Raw genomic sequence first — 23397 nt, forward strand, 5'->3', positions numbered from 1 at the left:
CTTTTTAGTTCTTGTCAGGATCCCTTGTGCTTAGTTACTTGAAAACACTTCTGAAACATTGTGGAGCTAACTCCATGTGACAGATGAGAATAGTTCTTTGAAAATTAAAGGTGACTGAGAATTGTAGCCGTTGATGCAGAAGGATCAGCTGTCGGCTTATCTGCTGAGTGTGCTGAGTTGCATCTTTAAACTTTTTAGTATAATTTATGTTATCAAATTAACTCCCGTGCTCAGGTAAAGACCAAATAGGACCAGGATGTTTATTGTGAAAAGCACAACTGAGCAATCCCTTGTTTCATGCACACCCATGAACACCCACCTGCACAAACGTTCTCTTTCAGGGATCTCTTCTGGATATTTATCTGCACATTCCCAAATGATGGGCTTACACTGCTATGTCCTGACTCATCGTCTTGCTAAAGACAAGGGTTTCAATCTATTAGGCGTGTTACAGTGCCCAGGTTCTCCTCGGAGATCCAAAACAGGGCGTAGGCCTGTGCTCAGGACCCGCTCAGAGTGTGTCTGCCAAGAACGAGGCCTCACAGAGGAAACGATCCACATCTGTGGCAACATGAAGATCACGGGTTAGCCTTTTCCAAAGCAGGTCCAGGGGAGTCATGGCGCGGTGGAGATCACACCCAGCAGCATCCCCGGGATTTTGGTTTAAGGAATTGGGTAGATGGCAGTGCCCATCCATGAGATGGGGAACATTGGTTTGGGGCCAGCAGCAGATTTGCAGGGCTTGTGGGAGGTCTGAGTGCAGATGTCCCATAGGTCTCAGCCTGTGCGGACTCTGGGGCCCAGCTGAGATTTCTTAGGTAGACTTGGTGATGGGCAAAGCCATCAGCGTACAGGGGGATACAGATGAAAACAAGTCAGATGGGTAAAAGCTCTGGGGGGTGATGTGGTCACCCAAAGATCATGTGTAGAATGGAAGAGCATGGGGCAGAGGTTGGAAACCAGAGGAAAAGAAAACCAAGATTTAGGAGGGGATCAAAGTAAATGGACAGACAGTGAGACTTAGAAGTAATGGACCGAGAGGTAGGAGGAAAGCCAGGATGAGCTGCTGTCACAGACTCTGACACAGGAAAGCGTTTTTAAAAATGGAATGTCTCTGTGGCCAGTGCAGCACCGGGTACTACGGTTTGGCACATGGAGCTCTTGGGAGATGTTAGCAAGGGGATGCCCCGTGGATGGGGCACATGGAGGAGGAATCGAGAGGTAACCAGATAAGGATGCTCCTGGAGCCTACACTTCCGAGAAGCTTGGCTGGAAAGGAATCAAAGATGCAGGGTAGTAGAAGCAGAGTGCTGTGTGCTTGCAAGGTATGTAATTTTCTGTTCCCCAAACCAAAAAGACCAGGATGCAGGTTCCAAAAATTCCTAAGAATCATCAGGACTGTTGAATAGATGACAGAGTCGAGAATTGGGATGATCCTCACAGGTGACTCTTCAAGTCGAGGAGTGGGGAGTGGTGGTCTCAAAGCAGCAGTGGAGTTGCAGGAAGACTTCCATCTTCCCCCTCCAGGCCCCACTCTTGCCTCTGCGACCCATGGTCACAAGAGGAGCTGGTGGGGAGGGGTTGCTGAGATCACAGACTCATTCATGCTCCTCAGACTCCACGGGCACTTTGGTGTATTTATTCTCCCTGGCTGATCTGATCTTCATCACGAGTGTCCACCCTCCAAACTGGTTAGTAAGGGGAGAAAAAACCCCACTGACTGAATTTACTTCTAATCTGGAAAGTGTGGTTGGATGCAATAAAGTGAATGGTCCACATATACAAATGCTCAGTCTGTTTTGGTGAAAATGCTCAGTCTCACATTTCCACCCCACCTCTCTTCTTTCCAAGATGGGGAAAGGGTATGTTTGTCGTACATCTGGCAGTAATGTGGGAAGGGTATCTACGACAGGACACACCTGTGTTGCTCACAGTGGCCTGGGTGGTCCCTGAGGGAAGGACAGCTCTCCTCTCCCGGGTCCAGCTGGCGATGCTGACCTGCACCGCCCATGGGTGGGGCTGGTGAAACTTGCATTTTTGTCTCTCTCTTCTTGGTGGGGAACCGGTGCTCCCTGGCTGACTCAGCCTCAGCTCACTCTGCTGGCATCTGCAGACCCCTCTGAATCTGGGTCTCATCCTCCATCCCACCCCTGGGCAGGGCTGTCCCCTCCACAACCTCAGCTGCAAGGTCACCTAGCCCGTTGCCTGCTTAGGCTTCCTCTGTCTGGATTCACTCACTTTCTACCTTCTTCCTTCAGGGGATGCAGATCCCTCCCTTGGATCTCACCTGCACCACAGCAGGAACCAAGATCAGCTCCAGAAAATTAAATTCCTTAACTCCAGCCACCCCTCTGCCCAAAGGTACTGTTGGGTCATTGTACAGAGTGTGCCCCTGTGAGTTCCAAGTGTGAATGGGGTGAAATCCTCCTGTCCTTGGTGCTCCTCTTCATTTCTTGACACACCTCCCTTGTCTGAACTGTCTTACCTCTGCCTGCCACTGCCTCTGTGGGCTGTTCCCCCTGTGACTGGGACACTCTTTTCTTTGGCTTGTCTTTCATTTGACCCAAGACTTCCCGTACAATCTCCAGGTCAAAAGAGGCATACTGTAGAATGTGTACCTTGTCGAGTACAATTAGGAGAATATGTTGTCACATAAGCCCTCCCCCCCTCCCCCGGCAAGTATAAAAAGAGTGATAAAGAAGACAAGGGTCAAATATGCCAAAGGTGCCTGAGATGTTGTCTAGGATGGGCACTGAAGAGTGTCTGTGGGATCAGGAAGTATGGATATTAATGGTGGCCTTGACAAGGCCAATTACAGTGGAGTGATTGGAACAGAAGCTCCATTGAAGGCGGTTGAGGAGAGAATATCTCAGCAGAATTTGAAGCAGTTTTGCTTTGAAGGGCAACCAGTAATGTGCCAGTAGCTGCAGAATGGGGTGGTGGCAGAGGGTGGGTTTCCCCCTTTGCTGTGGAATGCCCCGATGTAGAGGGAGCAGGTGCTGGTTCAGGAGAGAGGGGTGGTAATTGCAGGCGCAAAGTCCCTGAGAAGGTGCAAGGCATGGGATCCTGGGCAGAGGTGAGGGGCTGTGTGCAGTCAAGGAGCACGTGTGCCGAGGGGCAGCAGAGTGACAGGGCAGAAGCAGGCAGTTTGGAGAGTTTGAGAAATCCCACGGGATTGCTTCAGTCTTCTCCACGAATTATTGGGGGTGGGGGCGGGGGGGGGAGACTGGTGGTCATTAGCATGGAGGAGGGTTGCCAGTGTGTAATGTAGTATTGTAGGTGAGAGTGAAAATGAAAAGCAATTCTCCCCTGGTCATGGATTTAAGATAAAACAATTCCGTAAAGTTTCAGAGTTTCGTCCTCAGTGCTGAGGTGCTCAGATACAAGGCAGGGGGTGAGTAGGGAGGAGGGTGCAAGGAGCACAGGAGGTGTGTTTGTGGGGGACAGTTTCCAGCCCTGGGTCCGCGGAGTAAGGAGGGGCCTGGCGGATGGTGTGGAAGGATGTGTGGTCGGTGAGCTGGCGGTTTCCAGGAGGTTGGGGCTATCAATGCAGGGGCACTAGAGCGAGGGAGCTGGAGGACAGGACGCCGTGTTGGGGGTGATGAGAGGGAGGAATGCTATACACCATGAGGGCCGCGGTCTTCCTGATGCCCAGGGCGTGACCGTGGGCAGGGGGATGCTCGGGTGGGGAGAAGAACATCGCTGAGGTCGGAGAGGCTCCGGGGTGACCGGCTGAGCCTCGCGGGCACTGAGGTCGCCGGGACGGATCGGAAGAGTGAGGGCTGAGAGGAGCACAGTTCAGTGTGCCACGGGACGAGGGCGTTCACAGGCCGGGGTGTTAGACCTTCGCGGTCTCCTAGGAGTTTCGACTCGCCCAGGAAACAACAAGAGTCGGAAGCCGATGCAAAACGCAAGAGGTTTATTGAAGGCCGGTGCACCGGGGTTCCTTGGTCCTCACGCAGGAGGCCGGAGAAGGAACCCCCCAGGGCGTGAACATGTATTTTTATAGGTCTCAATTTCCTGTTATGCAAAGTGTGGATTCAATTGTGATTTTTAATGATAGGTTCTTAGCCTCTGTTCGGACCAGAGAGGGAACCTGTCCCAGGCTTCCTGATTGGTTCTTTGACAGATACCTTTTTTACATTTTGTTTATCTCCCTCCTTCTCGGAAGGGGGCCGGACATCCTGGAAATTCACCCATTGTCTAAGAAGCCCCTATTGTCTGGAGAGTTCTTAATCATTAGCTGGAACAATGTCCCTCGAGTCCCACATTTCCCCCTTTTTCTTGTGACTATTGATTCCAATCATGGAATCTCAATCTTCTGTTCGTAAACTTTGGTACTGTTGTCTTAGCGTTAGAACTTGTACAGTACTGATACGTTCTCTAATAAATGTTATCAAGCGATTTAGAATACATGGTCCAAAAGTTAAAATCAACAATAAAACAATAAGAGGTCCCAACAGAGTAGAGATTAAGGTGGTAAACCAGGGGGATTTATCAAACCATGATTGAAACCATCCTTTTTCGTTTTCTCTCTCCCTTTGCCTTTTATCTAAGCGTTCCCTTAGTTTATCCATGGTTTTGGTAATGGTTCCTGAATGATCAATATAAAAGCAACATTCTTCTTTTAGAGCGGCGCATAATCCCCCTTCCTTAAGAAACAGCAAATCTAGGCCTCTTCTATTCTGCAACACCACTTCTGAAAGTGAGGTGAGTGATTCCTTTAGTTGAGTTATGGAACTTTCTAATGCTCGAAGGTCGATGTCTACAGCCTGTCTTAAACTTGCATAATACTGGGGTTGTTGTATGAGGGCTGTGGTTCCTGTTCCTATCCCAGCAGTTATTCCTAGTCCTAGGAGCATGGCCAACGTGAGGGTTATAGGTTCTCTTTTCCATCTTTTTCTTCCCTCGTATTCATCTAGAAAGGATGAATCCGAATGATAGATAAGTCTAGGAACTAATTGCACTAGTACACAAAAATCAGCTGAAGTGTTGAGAACTTCCAGAGAAACACAAGGGGTTAGCCCCGTGTTACATGCCCACCATCCATCTTGGGGAGGTACAAGATATCCCGAGCCTGAAGGGAGGCTAAAATCATGACAAAGGTGTCGATGGGACTGGGGAGGTGCTCCTACACAAGTACCATTTCCAAAAACCGAAGACAGAGTTAATTTACTGTTCCCTTCCTGTTTCCATCGACAATGGTCCGGGGAGCTGACATTAGTATAATTAGAACTATATCCTATAGCATCATAGTAAGGGGGAGGGGCAGCATAACAAAGCCAACATGATTTTGTAGCCTCCGGGTTTGTAGCATTAAGGACCGTAAAAGCTGCCTGCACCAAAGAAAGCATTCTATCCTGGGGGGTTCCGGGCTTAATCGTTGTCTCTTTCAGCCCAGAGGTCCCGTTATTTTTAGGGGCTGGGGGTAACAGTGGGGGGGCCAAGTACAGGGTTTGGGGGTAACAGGGCGGGGCCAAGTACAGGGTTTGGGCCTATCGACACAGGAGCGGGAGTCTCAATTTTTAGCTTAAGGGTCATCAATATTCCCAAATCATATCCATTCTTGTAAAATCTAATGCCCCATGAATGGCCATTTATCCATTCTTTATCTCTTTTTCCAGGATTACTAAAGGAAATTTTGAGGGGGTGGCACCATCCTGAACATTCGGGGGCGACAGATTGGGGACCCCTATAAGAAGTATGAGTATAGTTGGCTGTTACTGTAATAAAATCCCAAGTTGAGGTGGGTCTCCAATAAGTATCTCCTGTGGTTTCACATCCCCAGTTTTGGCAATAAAAATTTTCGGTTCCCCCACATTTATAATTCAGGGATCGGGGGCGATGGAACCCGGGGCATACATAGAAGGAGAGGGTTCTGAGCCAACTTCTTCGGACCTGATTTTTACAACCCTCTCCAGAGTAATCAGCTCTAGTTAGAAGTTCGGACGGAGCATTATGCTGATCATAATAACCCTCTAGATCCCAATAGGGAGCTCCTATGGCCAGTTTACAGACATCAGGAAAAAGGTCTGGCCACCAGGTCCAGGGAGGTGCAGTATGGCTAATGGACCAGGTTACATCTCCAGTTTGAGAAATTACCTGCCAAGTTAGACGTTGGGGCAGGTGAGGGCTAAAATCACTTACAGTCAGTAAAGGCAGTAAAATCAAAATTATAAGTCTTAGGTTTGTAGAAGCTTGAGTTTGAGCGGGTTGTCGGTTCTTCGGGCCCGCCATCCTGATGATGCCGTCGCTGGTGCAGCTTTCACGTGTGAAGCATGAATCCAGGCAGCGATGCCGTCCACTTTTATGGCCGTTGGGGTGGTGAGGAGGACGGTGTATGGTCCTTTCCATCGAGGTTCCAACGTCTGGGTTCGATGCCGATGGACGTATACGGAGTCTCCGACTTGGAAAAGATGAGTTTCTCCCGGTGTTCCCGGTTGGTAGGCCTCGGCGAGTTGGGACCATATCTCCTTTTGGACCAGTTGGAGTCCCAATAGCCTAGCATACAAGTCAGTGTTATTTTGACAGTCTGGTTTTATTTCTTCTCCTAAGGTGAGAAGAGGAGGTGGGGCCCCGTATAGTACCTCAAAAGGAGTAAGATGGTATCGGGAAGGTGTATTCCTAACCCGAAACAGGGCTAAAGGAAGGAGCACCGTCCAATCTGTACCGCCAGTCTCCAAGGACAATTTAGTTAGGGTCTCTTTTAGAGTTCTATTCATTCTTTCTACCTGACCTGAACTCTGGGGTCTATATGCACAATGTAATTTCCAACCAGTCCCCAAATATCTGGCCACATCCTGACTTACCTGGGCGACGAAGGCCGGACCATTGTCGGACCCTATTACCTTTGGCGCCCCAAATCGAGGAAAAATTTCTTCTAGGATCTTTTTGGCTACCACAGCAGCTGTTTCTTTCTTCGTTGGGAAGGCTTCTAATCCATCCTGAAAAGTATCTATAAAAACCAGGAGGTATTTATTACCGTAACCTTCCAGGACGTACTTCGGTAAAGTCCACCTCCCAGTAAGTTCCTGGGCGGTCTCCCCTGAGCCTTTTTCTAATTTCAAGTTTTCCCTTGTGAGCATTACCTGTTGACATGGAACACATTCCTGTACAATTTGTTCAGCTAATTTCGTCAATCCAGGGGTTCCGTACCCGGTTTTATGTAACAGGGATATCATTTTTTTAGTCCCCAGATGTGTCCATCTATGAATCTGTTGTAACATGGATTCTGCTTGCTGAGGGGACAAAGTTCCCTTTTGTTTGTGGCCGGATGATTTCCTCGTCGCGGCCTGGTTTTTTCAGGAACTTTATCTGACAGTCCTAAAATGACTTCTCCCGATGCTATTTCTCGGGCCACTTGGTCAGCCATATTATTACCCCTAGTTATTGGGGTATTGTCTTTCTGGTGTCCAGGGCAGTGAATGATGCCTAACTTTAGTGGGAAGCATGAGTGCAGCCAATAGAGCCACAAATTTCATCTTTGTTTGTAATTTCTCTGCCACTTGAGGTTAGCAACCCTCTCTGTTGGTAGATGGCACCGGGATATGAGCGGTAGCAAATGCATACCTACTGTCCGTGTAGATGTTTACCTTTTTATTCTCTGCCATCTCCAATGCCCTTGTCATGGCAATTAATTCAGCTCGTTGGGCTGAGGTCCCTTGTGGTAGCGCAGCTGCCCAGATGACTTGTTTTCCGTCTACCACGGCTGCTCCAGCTCGACACTTACCTCCTTCCAGGAAACTGCTCCCATCAGTAAACCAAGTAAAATCAGCATCAGGAAGGGGTAGGTCCGTCAGATCAGGTCTACTACCGTGTGCTGCAGCCAACACTTCCTGACAATCATGGATGATGGTGGAGCCTTCTAAATCGGGATCAGGTAGCAAGGTAGCTGGATTGAGTCCTGTGGCTGGAGCAAACTTGATGCGATCTGAGTTTAGCAACAGGGTTTGGTAATGGGTCATCCTGGTATTAGTTAGCCACCTACCCAGTGGTTGACGGATTACATTCTCCAGGGCATGAGGAGCTGTTATCGTTAGATTTTGTCCTCAAGTTAGTTTGTCAGCATCTTTGACCAGGGCGGCTACTGCAGCGATTATCTTTAAACAGGTCGGCCATCCTGATGCCACGGGTCCAATTTTTTTGACAAATAAGCAACTGGGCGATTCCAGGGACCCAATTTCTGAGTCAATACTCCTTTTGCATGCCCTTATTTTCCGGCCACATATAAATTGAAAAGGTTTGGTTACATCTGGCAGTCCTAGGGCTGGAGCTGAAAGTAAAGCTCGTTTGATTTGGTCAAAAGCCCGTTGTTCCTTTTCGCCCCAAACGAAAGGAGTGCTATTTTTGGTTAGGGGGTACAATGGGGCCGCCAGCTCAGCAAACCCTGGAATCCATAGTCTACAGAATCCGGCCGTCCCCAAAAATTCTCTAACCTGCCTGGCGTTTTTGGGAGCCGGAATTTGGGCCACCGTATCCTTTCTGCTCTCCGTGAGCCATCTTTGTCCCCCTTTTAACAGGTACCCCAGGTAACTGACCTGTTGTTGGCATATTTGTGCTTTCTTGGCTGAGGCTCTATATCCCAGGGTTCCGAGCTCTGTTAACAGTTTTTCAGTTCCCTTGATACAATCTTCCTGGGTTTCAGCAGCTAATAAGATGTCATCAACATATTGAAGTAGCGTTACCTGTGGATTTGATTCTCTATATGATGCTAAATCCTGATGAAGAGGCTTCATCGAAGATGGTAGGGGAGTTCTTAAATCCCTGAGGTAAACGAGTCCATGTCAGTTGGCCAGATATCCTGATGCTGGGTCCTTCCATTCGAAGGCAAAGTAGGGCTGGCTGAGGGGAGAAAGTCTTAGGCAGAAAAAAAGCATCCTTAAGGTCCAAAACAGTATATCATGTATGTTGGGGCGGAAGAGTGCTTAAGAGATTATAAAGATTTGGTACTGTGGGGTGGAGGTCCGCCACTCGTTTATTTACCTCACGCAGGTCTTGTACTGGTCGATAATCATTAGTTTCCCGGTTTTCTTAACTGGCAGGAGAGGGGTATTCCACGCGGATTGACATCTTACCAGAATACCCAATTCCAGCAACCTCTGTATGTGAGGACGGATGCCGTCTTTGGCTTCCTTACTCATGGGGTATTGACGAACTGTTATTGGGGTGGCAGTTGCCTTGAGTTCCACTAGTACTGGGGGCCGATTTTTAGCCATCCCCATACCGGCGGTTTCTGTCCAGGCTTGCGGGAACCGAGTTACCCAGTCTGTGACATTAACTCGTGGAGATGAAGGTTTTTCATATAATTTATATTCATCTTCCAATCTCATAGTCAATATTTGGAGTAATCTTCCCTTACTGTCAGTTATGGTGGGACCTTCCGGTTGGAAGTGAATTTGAGCCCCCACTTTGGAGAGCAAGTCTCTTCCCAGCAAAGGATAGGGGCATTCCGGAATAATCAAAAATGAATGGGTTACTTGTCCAATCCCAAGATCTACTGTCCTTCGTGTGGTCCATGAATATTGTTTATTCCCAGTGGCTCCTTGTACCCATGACCTTTTAGCTAAGATAGGACCTTTTGAGTGGAGAAGGACGGAGTGCTGGGCTCCGGTATCTACCAAAAATTGAACAGGTTCCCCCTCCACTTTAAGAGTTACCCGGGGCTCAGGGAGAGGGTTCGAGCCCTGACTTTCCTAAGTTCTTCTTCTTCCAATGTTAAGATTTGTTTCTGGTTGGCCTTCCTCCATTCTTTTTCTTAGGGCATTCTCTCGCCCAATGTCCTTTTTCTTTACAGTAGGCACATTGGTCCTTGTCTAATGGCCGCCTTCTGTCTGCCGTTCGCCCTTCCTGCCTATTTCTATCCCCTATATTTCTTCCTCCAACCACAGTGGCCAGTATCTTACTTAAATTCCTCTCCTGTCTCTTATCCCGTCTTATTTCACGGGCTTCCTGCTCTTTCTGCTTTCTTTCTTCCTTCTCTTCTCTGTTTCTCTTTTGTTATATACTTTATCTGCCTCTTTTACTAACTCCTGAAGCGAAAATCCCTGCAAGCCATCTAGCCTCTGTAATTTCTTCTTAATATCAGGGGCCGCTTGATCTATGAAAGCCATTGCTATAGTAGCCCTATGTTCCTCCGAAGTTGGATCATAAGGGGTAAAGCGTCTAAAGGCTTCCATTAAACGTTCCAGGAACACAGTTGGAGATTCCTGGGGCGCCTGAGTGACTTCCCTTACCTTAGCCAAATTAGTGGGCCGTCTGGCTGCTCCATGGAGACCCGCCACCAGAGCCTGGCGATACATTTCAGGCGCTCCCTACCTTCCGGGGCATTGAAATCCCAGTTTGGCCTGACGAGTGGGAAACCAGCATCAATCTCGTTAGGCAGCTGGGTAGGTTGCCCATTGGCGCCTAATACATTTTTTTTGGCTTCTAAAAGAACCCGTTGCCTCTCCTCAGTCGTTAGGAGAGTCTGAAGCAGCTGCTGACAATCATCCCATGTGGGCTGGTGGGAGAAAACAAGAGATTCTATTAAAGCGGTAAGGGCCTGTGGATTTTCGGAAAAAGTTGGGTTATGCATTTTCCAATTATAAAGATCTGCAGAGGAAAAGGGCCAATATTGGAGAGGTCTATTCCCTTGGCCATCGGGGGGGCCATATTCTCTAAGAGGTAGGGCAGTGGAGTCCGGGGAGATAGCCCTCTGGCTCCTAGTGCCCGCTGAGGGACCCTTTCTTCTTCCATCATGGATGGTCCCCTTGGTGCCGAGGGCAGTGGAGCTGGGGGTCCTCTAGGTGGTAGGGGATTTGGGGCCGGAGGATAAGGGGGTGGGGAATCCAAAAGAAGCAAATCGGACTGCGGGTCAGGATAAATCGCTTTCGGTGGATCTGGGGGCACCGGGTAGCTTTCCGTGTTGGGGTTTTTCTTTAGGGCTAATATCTCCGACGCTGCTGATGTGTGCGCGGACGTACCTGTTGAGGAAACAAAGGGTCGGACCCACGGAGGTGGGGAGAGAATTAAATCTTCCCAGACCAAGACATATGGTACTTGGTCTGGATGTCCGTGGGGTCTTATATTAAATATCTTAGACTTCAGCAACCTAATCTTGTCTAATAAAAAGGATCCTTCAGGGGGCCATCCTATCTGAAATGTTGGCCATTCAGAGGCACACAAAGTCTGCCACTTTCCTTTCTTCACCTCTACTGAAAAATTATGGGCTCTGGCCCGAACTTCGGTCCAATGGCTTAGGGTGAGGGAAAGAGGAGTCGTCATAGTTTGTCCCATTGTCGTCCGTCAGAGAAGAAGAATAGACCACAATACAGAAACAGTTAAAACTCCACGAAACACATATACGTATGGGCCACCGCGAGCTCGCTTCAAAACCGAAACCTCTTCAGATGGCAGTTGTCACAAAGGGAACTGCCGAAACCGAGTGAAGGGGAGACAGAGTTTGCCTCTCCTTCCAGATGAGCCACCAGGGCGTCCCCTAGGGCTCATGGACGCCGGCTATTAGCACGTCTGCCTAGCCAGGGGTCCATACAGATTCCACAATAAGCCGATTCTTACGGCCTTCCTCCGATAATGGCCCACAAAGAACAAGGGACAAACAGACAATCAAGCTCGAGCTTACCTGGTACCTCCAACTCCCGATGTTCTCGTGGTCCGGGGCGAGTGGAATCCCGGACGAGCCCCCAAATGTTAGACCTTCGCGGTCTCCTAGGAGTTTCGACTCGCCCAGGAAACAACAAGAGTCGGAAGCCGATGCAAAACGCAAGAGGTTTATTGAAGGCCGGTGCACCGGGGCTCCTTGGTCCTCACGCAGGAGGCCGGAGAAGGAACCCCCCCAGGGCGTGAACATGTATTTTTATAGGTCTCAATTTCCTGTTATGCAAAGTGTGGATTCAATTGTGATTTTTAATGATAGGTTCTTAGCCTCTGTTCGGACCAGAGAGGGAACCTGTCCCAGGCTTCCTGATTGGTTCTTTGACAGATACCTTTTTTACATTTTGTTTATCTCCCTCCTTCTCGGAAGGGGGCCGGACATCCTGGAAATTCACCCATTGTCTAAGAAGCCCCTATTGTCTGGAGAGTTCTTAATCATTAGCTGGAACAATGTCCCTCGAGTCCCACAGGGGGTGGGCGGGAGGAGAATGACCAGGGGACTGGTACCAGTCCCGCACGTGGTGGGGGGGCAGGTGCTGAGGCAGTGGGCGACAGGACCCGGACAATGCCCGAGATAGACCATCTAGCGGACCGGGACGAGGAGCCTGGCACGAAACTCACTGGGCTCCCGCGCGCAGGCCCACAACCCGCCAATCGGATCACAGCCCCGCCCTCCTGGCGCCGGATCTTCCCGGGCGCCCTGACTTCCTGCCGCCGTTGCTACGGTTGCGGGGGCGGGACTAGAGGGGAGGCTGCACTACCAAGGATGGTTCCGCCGGCAATCGGAACGGTTCCCTTCCTTCTCTGGTCCTTACTGGCGTCAGCCTTAGTTTCGGCACCCACGTTCTCTAGTGGTCGGCGCGGAAAACCAGCAGAAAGCATGCATTTTCTTCCGTGCTTATGGCGTTCGGTTTCTCTGGTCTGCAGGTGGCAGTGTTGCGCCGTGCACCCGCTCGGCCCGTTTCTCCCCCGCCCTTCGCGCTTGAAAAAACTCCGCGGAGCTATTTTTTTTTTTTTTTTTTTTTTTTTTTTTTTTTGCTTGCGGAGCACAGGCTCCGGACGCGCAGGCCCAGCGGCCATGGCTCACGGGCCCAGCCACTCCGCGGCACGTGGGATCTTCCCGGCTCGGGGCACGAACCCGTGTCCCCTGCATCGGCAGGCGGACTCTCAACCACTGCGCCACCAGGGAAGCCCGGAGCTATTTTTTTTAACTGCAAGAAGTGGCGGATTTTTTCTGCGCCTGCGCCGGTTGGCTGGTTGACGCTAGATCTGTTCCTCTCTTGGAGCCCTTTGTGAAAAGTTTCTGAGCAAAGACAGTTACAATTACAATAAAACAGTATAAGCTACAGTCCCCTCAGCCACGGATGTCCATTAACAGTATTTTGTGATCAATTTTCCCAGAGGCTTTTCTTCAAAATGTGCATTTTAAACATACCAAACTTCATTTTTGCATCGAACCTTAATTTCCCTTTTAAAGGCAGTTGTAGATTTTTAAAAATCATTTTCATATTTTTAGTCCTTTTACTGAAAACTAATGAAAACACAGTCTTAAATGTTGATGTTTTTGCAAATCATTGGTTTTAAGTACATTCACATTGTCGTGCAATCATTACTACCATCCGTCTCCAGAACCCTTTTCATCTGCAAAACTGAAATTCTGTACCAGTTGAAGAATAACTTCACAGTCCCCCCAGCCCCTGGCACCATCATTCTTTCTGTCTCTATGAATTTGACTACTCTTGGTACCTCATATAAGTGGAATCATACAGTATTTGTCCTTTTGTGACTGCGTTATTTCACTTAGCATGTGTCTTCAACGTCCATCCATGTTATAGCATGTGTTAGAATTTCCTTCCTGTGTAGGGCTGAATAATATTCCATAGTGTGAATATGCCACATTTTGTTTATTCATTCATCCATCAATGGACACTTTGGTTGTTTCCACATTTTAGCTATTGTGAATAGTGCTGCTATGAACATGGGGATACAAATATCTGTTTGAATCCCTGCTTTCAATTCTTTTGGATGTATACCCAGATGTGGAATTGCTGGATCATATGGTAATTCAATGTTTAATTTTTTTGAGACATCACTGTACTCCCAACATATTTTTTACAAAATCTCCTGCTTGTGACTGTGGTTCTCTCAAGGTTTCATAGAAATGATCTGGAGTAATCGGACCATCTTTAATATTTGATACCTGGATGAGAGCAAACTGTTTGGCATACTGGTCAGCCAAGGAATTTTCTTTTGTCTCATGGGTTTGTTCCCTAGTCTAAACTTTGAATATATAGATAAGACTACATAAAAATAAAATCTGTGCATCTGAAAACCTCAAATATAATTAAAAGGCAAAAAACAGAAAAAGTATTTTCAATATGTATGACAGAATGGGGGGTCAATTTCTACACATACAACTATTAAAGTCAATAAGCTAATTATTTTTAAAACATTAATAAATTCTGGTGAGGATATGAAAACTAAAAATTCTCATAGAATGTCGATGGCAAAACAAATGGGTATTATGTTTTGGCAATGTGCACCAAGAGTGTTAAAATGTTCATGCCATGCCACAACTATTGAAGCTCATGCGCCTAGAGCCCGTGCTCCGCAACAAGAGAAGCCACCACAATGAGAAGCCTGCACACTGCAAGGAAGAGTAGCCCCCGCTCGCCGCAACTAGAGAAAGCCCACGGGCAGCAACGAAGACCCAACGCAGCCCAAAATAAATACATAAAATAATAAAATAAAGTTTTAAAAAATTGTTCATGTCTTTCAATCTACTCCTGGAAATCTATTATAAACAGAGATGGTAAAAATATGTATGTACAAAAATATTATTTTCATTTTTCTGGAGGGATAATCTTTTTTTTTTATTTTTATTTTTTAGCGGAATGCGGGCCTCTCACTGTGTGGCCTCTCCCGTTGCGGAGCACAGGCTACTCCGGACGCGCAGGCTCAGCGGCCATGGCTCACGGGCCGAGCCGCTCCGCGGCATGTGGGATCTTCCCGGGCCGGGGCACAAACCCGTGTCCCCTGCATCGGCAGGCGGACTCTCAACCACTGCGCCATAATCTTTGAAGAAGGTACCAATGTGTTTTCCTTGTATATATTTTCTTGACTGAATTTCCCTACAAATTACTAGTGTGAGTTCTCTATCAAAAAGCAGAAATGGGTAGTTGAAGAACAGATATCTGCTGTAAGTTTAAAGAGAACATAGTTATCACACTGAGTCTTGTGGCTAGAAAATCTTTACCTACTACACATTATAGCAAATACTGACAATAGCACCAACAATAATAACAGGATAGCTACAAGTGCCAAGCTAAGAACCTGTTGGGTAATTGATGCTGTACACCACCCATGAGGCAGATGCTATTACTGCCCTCATTTTATGCCTATGAAAACTGTGGCACACAGAGAGTCAGCTGACAAGGGTCTTGGGGTTTCTCAATGAGGGTCCTTACATTCAGGTCCCAGTTCTGTCAGACTGTAGATTGCACACTGGTTTGCAGGATGCCTTCCTGCCCCCAATACAAGAATGAAATAAAATACTCACTGGGAAAGATGGTAAAACAGCCTGCAAAACTTTTTACGAAGTGTATTTATTCACAATAAAATGCTAAATGAAAGGGGGAAAAAGCCACATAGAAAATGGTTCATACACTACACCAGTATTATGACATGATAACATATTTACAAAGAAAAGCACCTGGAAGAAATCAGCTACTTGTTCATTAATTTAACAAATATATATTGAGAACACACTGCCAGGCATTGTTTTGTCAATGCTGCAAATACAATGGTGAGCAAAAACAAAGCAAAAAATATAGCACCTGTCCTTAGGACGCTTACATTATATTTCCCTTTGAGGTAAGGGTTCAGTGGTTATTCCTCCTTTCCATCTCAGTCATTAAATATACTTTCCCCCCACTCTTTCAGACTATGTATTCTTTTAGGAAGAGAAATGAAAATTTTTTTTTCAAGTCTCTTCAAATGATTTTTTTGAACACGTAACTCATGCTATATCTGAGATTAACAAAAGATGGTGAAGTCACACTGCAATATATGAATCTCATTGTGTTTAAATTGCACCGTTATAGATTAAAAATCTCTAAGGAAATTTATCACAAAGTACTATTCATGGTCATCAGTGGGTGATGGGACTCTGGCTTAGATATATTTCTTTACTGTATTTAATCTGTCCTCAAAATTTTTTACAGGGAAGTTAAGTGACTGGCGTAACTTACGACTATAGTTATCAGGTTCACGAAACAATAGGGAAAAGCCAAACACAGTACCATTGAGAAGCACAAATACAAGTTGCTAAGGAAACTAGGCAGCCACTTAGCAGAAAACCAATTTGAAAGGCAAAAAAGTTTGGGCTCCGGGGGGAGAATTTTGTCTAGAGGCCCCCGTGAATGTGCACACTTCAAGTTTGAACCAGTAGACAGTAAGAAAAATCCGCCACTTCTTGCGGTAAAAGGCTCCGCGGAGTTTTTTCAAGCGCGAAGGGCGGGGGAGAAACGGGCCGAGCGGGTGCACGGCGCAACACTGCCACCTGCAGACCAGAGAAACCGAACGCCATAAGCACGGAAGAAAATGCATGCTTTCTGCTGGTTTTCCGCGCCGACCACTAGAGAACGTGGGTGCCGAAACTAAGGCTGACGCCAGTAAGGACCAGAGAAAGGAAGGGAACCGTTCCGATTGCCGGCGGAACCATCCTTGGTAGTGCAGCCTCCCCTCTAGTCCCGCCCCCGCAACCGTAGCAACGGCGGCAGGAAGTCAGGGCGCCCGGGAAGATCCGGCGCCAGGAGGGCGGGGCTGTGATCCGATTGGCGGGTTGTGGGCCTGCGCGCGGGAGCCCAGTGAGTTTCGTGCCAGGCTCCTCGTCCCGGTCCGCTAGATGGTCTATCTCGGGCATTGTCCGGGTCCTGTCGCCCACTGCCTCAGCACCTGCCCCCCCACCACGTGCGGGACTGGTACCAGTCCCCTGGTCATTCTCCTCCCGCCCACCCCCTGTGGGACTCGAGGGACATTGTTCCAGCTAATGATTAAGAACTCTCCAGACAATAGGGGCTTCTTAGACAATGGGTGAATTTCCAGGATGTCCGGCCCCCTTCCGAGAAGGAGGGAGATAAACAAAATGTAAAAAAGGTATCGGTCAAAGAACCAATCAGGAAGCCTGGGACAGGTTCCCTCTCTGGTCCGAACAGAGGCTAAGAACCTATCATTAAAAATCACAATTGAATCCACACTTTGCATAACAGGAAATTGAGACCTATAAAAATACATGTTCACGCCCTGGGGGGGTTCCTTCTCCGGCCTCCTGCGTGAGGACCAAGGAACCCCGGTGCACCGGCCTTCAATAAACCTCTTGCGTTTTGCATCGGCTTCCGACTCTTGTTGTTTCCTGGGCGAGTCGAAACTCCTAGGAGACCGCGAAGGTCTAACACCCCGGCCTGTGAACGCCCTCGTCCCGTGGCACACTGAACTGTGCTCCTCTCAGCCCTCACTCTTCCGATCCGTCCCGGCGACCTCAGTGCCCGCGAGGCTCAGCCGGTCACCCCGGAGCCTCTCCGACCTCAGCGATGTTCTTCTCCCCACCCGAGCATCCCCCTGCCCACGGTCACGCCCTGGGCATCAGGAAGACCGCGGCCCTCATGGTGTATAGCATTCCTCCCTCTCATCACCCCCAACGCGGCGTCCTGTCCTCCAGCTCCCTCGCTCTAGTGCCCCTGCATTGATAGCCCCAACCTCCTGGAAACCGCCAGCTCACCGACCACACATCCTTCCACACCATCCGCCAGGCCCCTCCTTACTCCGCGGACCCAGGGCTGGAAACTGTCCCCCACAAACACACCTCCTGTGCTCCTTGCACCCTCCTCCCTACTCACCCCCTGCCTTGTATCTGAGCACCTCAGCACTGAGGACGAAACTCTGAAACTTTACGGAATTGTTTTATCTTAAATCCATGACCAGGGGAGAATTGCTTTTCATTTTCACTCTCACCTACAATACTACATTACACACTGGCAACCCTCCTCCATGCTAATGACCACCAGTCTCCCCCCCCCGCCCCCACCCCCAATAATTCGTGGAGAAGACTGAAGCAATCCCGTGGGATTTCTCAAACTCTCCAAACTGCCTGCTTCTGCCCTGTCACTCTGCTGCCCCTCGGCACACGTGCTCCTTGACTGCACACAGCCCCTCACCTCTGCCCAGGATCCCATGCCTTGCACCTTCTCAGGGACTTTGCGCCTGCAATTACCACCCCTCTCTCCTGAACCAGCACCTGCTCCCTCTACATCGGGGCATTCCACAGCAAAGGGGGAAACCCACCCTCTGCCACCACCCCATTCTGCAGCTACTGGCACATTACTGGTTGCCCTTCAAAGCAAAACTGCTTCAAATTCTGCTGAGATATTCTCTCCTCAACCGCCTTCAATGGAGCTTCTGTTCCAATCACTCCACTGTAATTGGCCTTGTCAAGGCCACCATTAATATCCATACTTCCTGATCCCACAGACACTCTTCAGTGCCCATCCTAGACAACATCTCAGGCACCTTTGGCATATTTGACCCTTGTCTTCTTTATCACTCTTTTTATACTTGCCGGGGGAGGGGGGGAGGGCTTATGTGACAACATATTCTCCTAATTGTACTCGACAAGGTACACATTCTACAGTATGCCTCTTTTGACCTGGAGATTGTACGGGAAGTCTTGGGTCAAATGAAAGACAAGCCAAAGAAAAGAGTGTCCCAGTCACAGGGGGGAACAGCCCACAGAGGCAGTGGCAGGCAGAGGTAAGACAGTTCAGACAAGGGAGGTGTGTCAAGAAATGAAGAGGAGCACCAAGGACAGGAGGATTTCACCCCATTCACACTTGGAACTCACAGGGGCACACTCTGTACAATGACCCAACAGTACCTTTGGGCAGAGGGGTGGCTGGAGTTAAGGAATTTAATTTTCTGGAGCTGATCTTGGTTCCTGCTGTGGTGCAGGTGAGATCCAAGGGAGGGATCTGCATCCCCTGAAGGAAGAAGGTAGAAAGTGAGTGAATCCAGACAGAGGAAGCCTAAGCAGGCAACGGGCTAGGTGACCTTGCAGCTGAGGTTGTGGAGGGGACAGCCCTGCCCAGGGGTGGGATGGAGGATGAGACCCAGATTCAGAGGGGTCTGCAGATGCCAGCAGAGTGAGCTGAGGCTGAGTCAGCCAGGGAGCACCGGTTCCCCACCAAGAAGAGAGAGACAAAAATGCAAGTTTCACCAGCCCCACCCATGGGCGGTGCAGGTCAGCATCGCCAGCTGGACCCGGGAGAGGAGAGCTGTCCTTCCCTCAGGGACCACCCAGGCCACTGTGAGCAACACAGGTGTGTCCTGTCGTAGATACCCTTCCCACATTACTGCCAGATGTACGACAAACATACCCTTTCCCCATCTTGGAAAGAAGAGAGGTGGGGTGGAAATGTGAGACTGAGCATTTTCACCAAAACAGACTGAGCATTTGTATATGTGGACCATTCACTTTATTGCATCCAACCACACTTTCCAGATTAGAAGTAAATTCAGTCAGTGGGGTTTTTTTCTCCCCTTACTAACCAGTTTGGAGGGTGGACACTCGTGATGAAGATCAGATCAGCCAGGGAGAATAAATACACCAAAGTGCCCGTGGAGTCTGAGGAGCATGAATGAGTCTGTGATCTCAGCAACCCCTCCCCACCAGCTCCTCTTGTGACCATGGGTCGCAGAGGCAAGAGTGGGGCCTGGAGGGGGAAGATGGAAGTCTTCCTGCAACTCCACTGCTGCTTTGAGACCACCACTCCCCACTCCTCGACTTGAAGAGTCACCTGTGAGGATCATCCCAATTCTCGACTCTGTCATCTATTCAACAGTCCTGATGATTCTTAGGAATTTTTGGAACCTGCATCCTGGTCTTTTTGGTTTGGGGAACAGAAAATTACATACCTTGCAAGCACACAGCACTCTGCTTCTACTACCCTGCATCTTTGATTCCTTTCCAGCCAAGCTTCTCGGAAGTGTAGGCTCCAGGAGCATCCTTATCTGGTTACCTCTCGATTCCTCCTCCATGTGCCCCATCCACGGGGCATCCCCTTGCTAACATCTCCCAAGAGCTCCATGTGCCAAACCGTAGTACCCGGTGCTGCACTGGCCACAGAGACATTCCATTTTTAAAAACGCTTTCCTGTGTCAGAGTCTGTGACAGCAGCTCATCCTGGCTTTCCTCCTACCTCTCGGTCCATTACTTCTAAGTCTCACTGTCTGTCCATTTACTTTGATCCCCTCCTAAATCTTGGTTTTCTTTTCCTCTGGTTTCCAACCTCTGCCCCATGCTCTTCCATTCTACACATGATCTTTGGGTGACCACATCACCCCCCAGAGCTTTTACCCATCTGACTTGTTTTCATCTGTATCCCCCTGTACGCTGATGGCTTTGCCCATCACCAAGTCTACCTAAGAAATCTCAGCTGGGCCCCAGAGTCCGCACAGGCTGAGACCTATGGGACATCTGCACTCAGACCTCCCACAAGCCCTGCAAATCTGCTGCTGGCCCCAAACCAATGTTCCCCATCTCATGGATGGGCACTGCCATCTACCCAATTCCTTAAACCAAAATCCCGGGGATGCTGCTGGGTGTGATCTCCACCGCGCCATGACTCCCCTGGACCTGCTTTGGAAAAGGCTAACCCGTGATCTTCATGTTGCCACAGATGTGGATCGTTTCCTCTGTGAGGCCTCGTTCTTGGCAGACACACTCTGAGCGGGTCCTGAGCACAGGCCTACGCCCTGTTTTGGATCTCCGAGGAGAACCTGGGCACTGTAACACGCCTAATAGATTGAAACCCTTGTCTTTAGCAAGACGATGAGTCAGGACATAGCAGTGTAAGCCCATCATTTGGGAATGTGCAGATAAATATCCAGAAGAGATCCCTGAAAGAGAACGTTTGTGCAGGTGGGTGTTCATGGGTGTGCATGAAACAAGGGATTGCTCAGTTGTGCTTTTCACAATAAACATCCTGGTCCTATTTGGTCTTTACCTGAGCACGGGAGTTAATTTGATAACATAAATTATACTAAAAAGTTTAAAGATGCAACTCAGCACACTCAGCAGATAAGCCGACAGCTGATCCTTCTGCATCAACGGCTACAATTCTCAGTCACCTTTAATTTTCAAAGAACTATTCTCATCTGTCACATGGAGTTAGCTCCACAATGTTTCAGAAGTGTTTTCAAGTAACTAAGCACAAGGGATCCTGACAAGAACTAAAAAGTACTAAGCTTCATTAGCAAAAGCAGGATTTTAACTGTAAAGTTTTGGATTCAGGAACATGGAGCAGAGCAAGTACGAGGTCAGTTTTACAACAAGCGTTGGACACGTTGTCCCTTTCCTCAGCCTAAGATATCTGCGAAGCATAGTGGGTCATGGTGAAAACCCGCTTTCCTTGTAGAGAGGAGTCTCAAATTTCAAATCTAAAATGATTTCCTCCTGTAAGGATGGTTCTGTTTCCACAGCTGCAATCTCGGCTTTCATAAGAGAAGTTTTCAGATAATGCTCATGCTGGGGCCACATTCCAGACCTACTACTTAAGACTCTCTGGGGGATGTCCTGCTTTTAAAGCCTCTCCAGGGGAGATCTGATGCACAGCTTAGGTTGAGAAGCATAATTGCATGATGCTTCACCTGTCCTGGTTTTAAATAGAATCTTGAGCTTCAGAACCATGTTTGTTACTAATGAAATTTTTAAAAAATTTTATAATGTGTCTTCTGAGATCTGTTTTCTTTTAATGTTTGTTTATTTATTTATTTGGCTGCGTCGGGTCTTAGTTGCGGCACGTGGGATCTTCGTTGCCGCACACGGGATCTTTTGTTGCGGCGTGCGGGCTCTTTGTTGTGGCGCGCCGGCTTAGTTGTCCTGCGGCATGTGGGATCTTAGTTCCCCGACCAGGGATCGAACCCACGTCCCCTGCACTGGAAGGCGGATTCTTAACCACCGGACCACCACGGACGTCCCCTGAGAGCTATTTTTGACATATTTATTTCACAGCCATATTTAGAACAATTTCAATGACTCGGTTGTGTGTCATGCCCCCAAGTCCCCTTCCTTATCTGACACTCAGGCAGGTGGAGGGGAGGGAACGGACCTCAGTCCTGGGGGCAGGAGGAGGCTGGATGGGGTTCCGTTGTCTTGGTTACCACTCTGCTGAGCATCCCCCCTGGGTTGCTGAGCTCAGGCAGGGGGCCTCATGCCCAGGCTACAGGTATTCCTGTGACCAGAAGTTGGAGCTAAGGGCTGAGATCCGTTACCAGAGAAATGCAAGCTGGGTCCATGAGATTGGAGAAGAATGGAAAAACAGCTAAGTAGAATTTCAGACGCAGGATGGATTATGGGAGGCTGCCCAGAGCCACTGACTTGTGGTCACACAAAGGGCGCCTGTGCATGAACACACAGAGGCACGCTAGACATGTGTGCTCACTAGCAATTCTGTCCTGACGCGCACAGTGACTGTTTCTGGAGGGAGCATCTAGCACATATGGAGGAGGTCGGACCCAGAACATGGGGGGGGGGGGGGGCGGGATTCCTCATTGTGACAAAAGCAATGGCATATCTTTTCCCGCATGACTTACTTGGACATCTGCATTACATTTCCTAAACTGCTTTATTGAGGTATAATATACACACCACAAATCACACCCATTTAACGCACCCAATGCAGTGACTTTTAGTAAATTTACGCAGTTGTGCAACCCTCACCATAATCCAGTTGTGGCACATTGCCAGAACCACAAAGAGATTCCGTGTACCCATCAGCCGTCAATCCCCAATAGCACCTCCAGGCCCAGGCATCCTCTAATCTAATTTCTCTCTCTGTAGGTTTGCCCTTTCTGAGCATTTCATATAAACTGACTCCTGCAGGAAGGGGCCTATTGTGTCTGAGTTCTTTCACTTAAGCATAATGCTTTGGAGGCTCACCCATGCTGTAGCAGAAAGCAGAAGTTCATGTTTTGCACGCTGCACAGGCTAGAACCTTCAGTCAATGTGGGATAGAAGTGGCTGAAGCAGACATCCTTGCCTTGGCCTGGATCTCAAGAGGAAAGCATTCATTCTAACACTAGTAAATATGACAGGACGAGAGCTGGATGTTTCTCGGGGATGTCCTTCAGCACAGTGAGGACGATCCCCTGTATCCCGAGTTGGTTGACCGTTTTTTTTTTTTTTATCATGAATGGGTCTTGAATTGTGTCAAATGCTTTTTCTTTGTCTACCAAGGTGACAGGTGGTTTCTGTCCTTCATTATATTAACATGGTGCTTGCCTTAACTGAAGTTGAATGTTAAACCAATATTGCAATCCTGGGATAAATCCTGCATAGATAGCCCTTTGCAAATGTTGCTGGATTTGGTTTGCTAATATTTTGTTGAGGATGTATGTATCACTATTCATGATAGATATTGGTCTATAGCTTTCTTGTGACGTCAAGTCTGGCTTTGGTAGTGGGGTAATACTGTTCTCACAGGATGAGTTAGGAAATGCTCCCTCCTCCCTCCTGTCTATTCAGGAAGAGTCTGTGAAGGATGGATATTATTTCTTCTTTAAACATTTGATAGAATTCACCAGTGAAACCAGGAGGCCCAGGGCTTCCCTTTGTGGGAAGGATTTTAAATGAATGATTCGATATCTTTACTTGCTATAGGTACATTCCAATTTGTTATTTGGCCATTGCGG

At 48.4% G+C, this 23397-nt stretch overlaps 1 protein-coding gene across 2 annotated transcripts; it reads right to left on the reverse strand.

Moving 5' to 3' along the window:
* Nucleotides 1-3897: 3897 nt before the first annotated feature.
* On the reverse strand, nt 3898-12394 carry LOC141277616 (uncharacterized). Of its 2 annotated transcripts, XM_073799238.1 has the most exons (3): nt 11621-12139; nt 10233-10498; nt 3898-6501 (listed from the first exon to the last, which is right to left on the reverse strand). In XM_073799238.1, the coding sequence occupies exons 1-3, from the start codon at nt 11846-11848 to the stop codon at nt 6183-6185; spliced, it is 813 nt and encodes a 270-aa protein (XP_073655339.1). In that variant the 5' UTR covers nt 11849-12139; the 3' UTR covers nt 3898-6182. The 2 variants fall into 2 exon arrangements, 1 of the variants encoding a protein (XP_073655339.1); XR_012329263.1 differs by lacking the exon at nt 10233-10498 and having other exon boundaries at nt 11621-12394.
* Between the last annotated feature and the right edge of the window lie 11003 nt (nt 12395-23397).

Source organism: Tursiops truncatus, chromosome X (genome assembly GCF_011762595.2).
Source record: "Tursiops truncatus isolate mTurTru1 chromosome X, mTurTru1.mat.Y, whole genome shotgun sequence".
Lineage (NCBI taxonomy): Eukaryota > Metazoa > Chordata > Mammalia > Artiodactyla > Delphinidae > Tursiops > Tursiops truncatus.

Excerpts from the sequence above, each read along its gene's own strand:
- LOC141277616 (XM_073799238.1), bottom strand. The coding sequence starts at position 11,848 with ATGTTCACGCCCTGGGGGGGTTCCTTCTCCGGCCTCCTGCGTGAGGAC. Across the intron at positions 10,499-11,620 it reads TCGGGAGTTGGAGGTACCAG|CCCACATGGGATGATTGTCA; the intron begins GTAAGCTCGAGC and ends TTCTCCCACCAG. Across the intron at positions 6,502-10,232 it reads GGCCCACTAATTTGGCTAAG|GCTATTGGGACTCCAACTGG; the intron begins GTAAGGGAAGTC and ends CTTGTATGCTAG.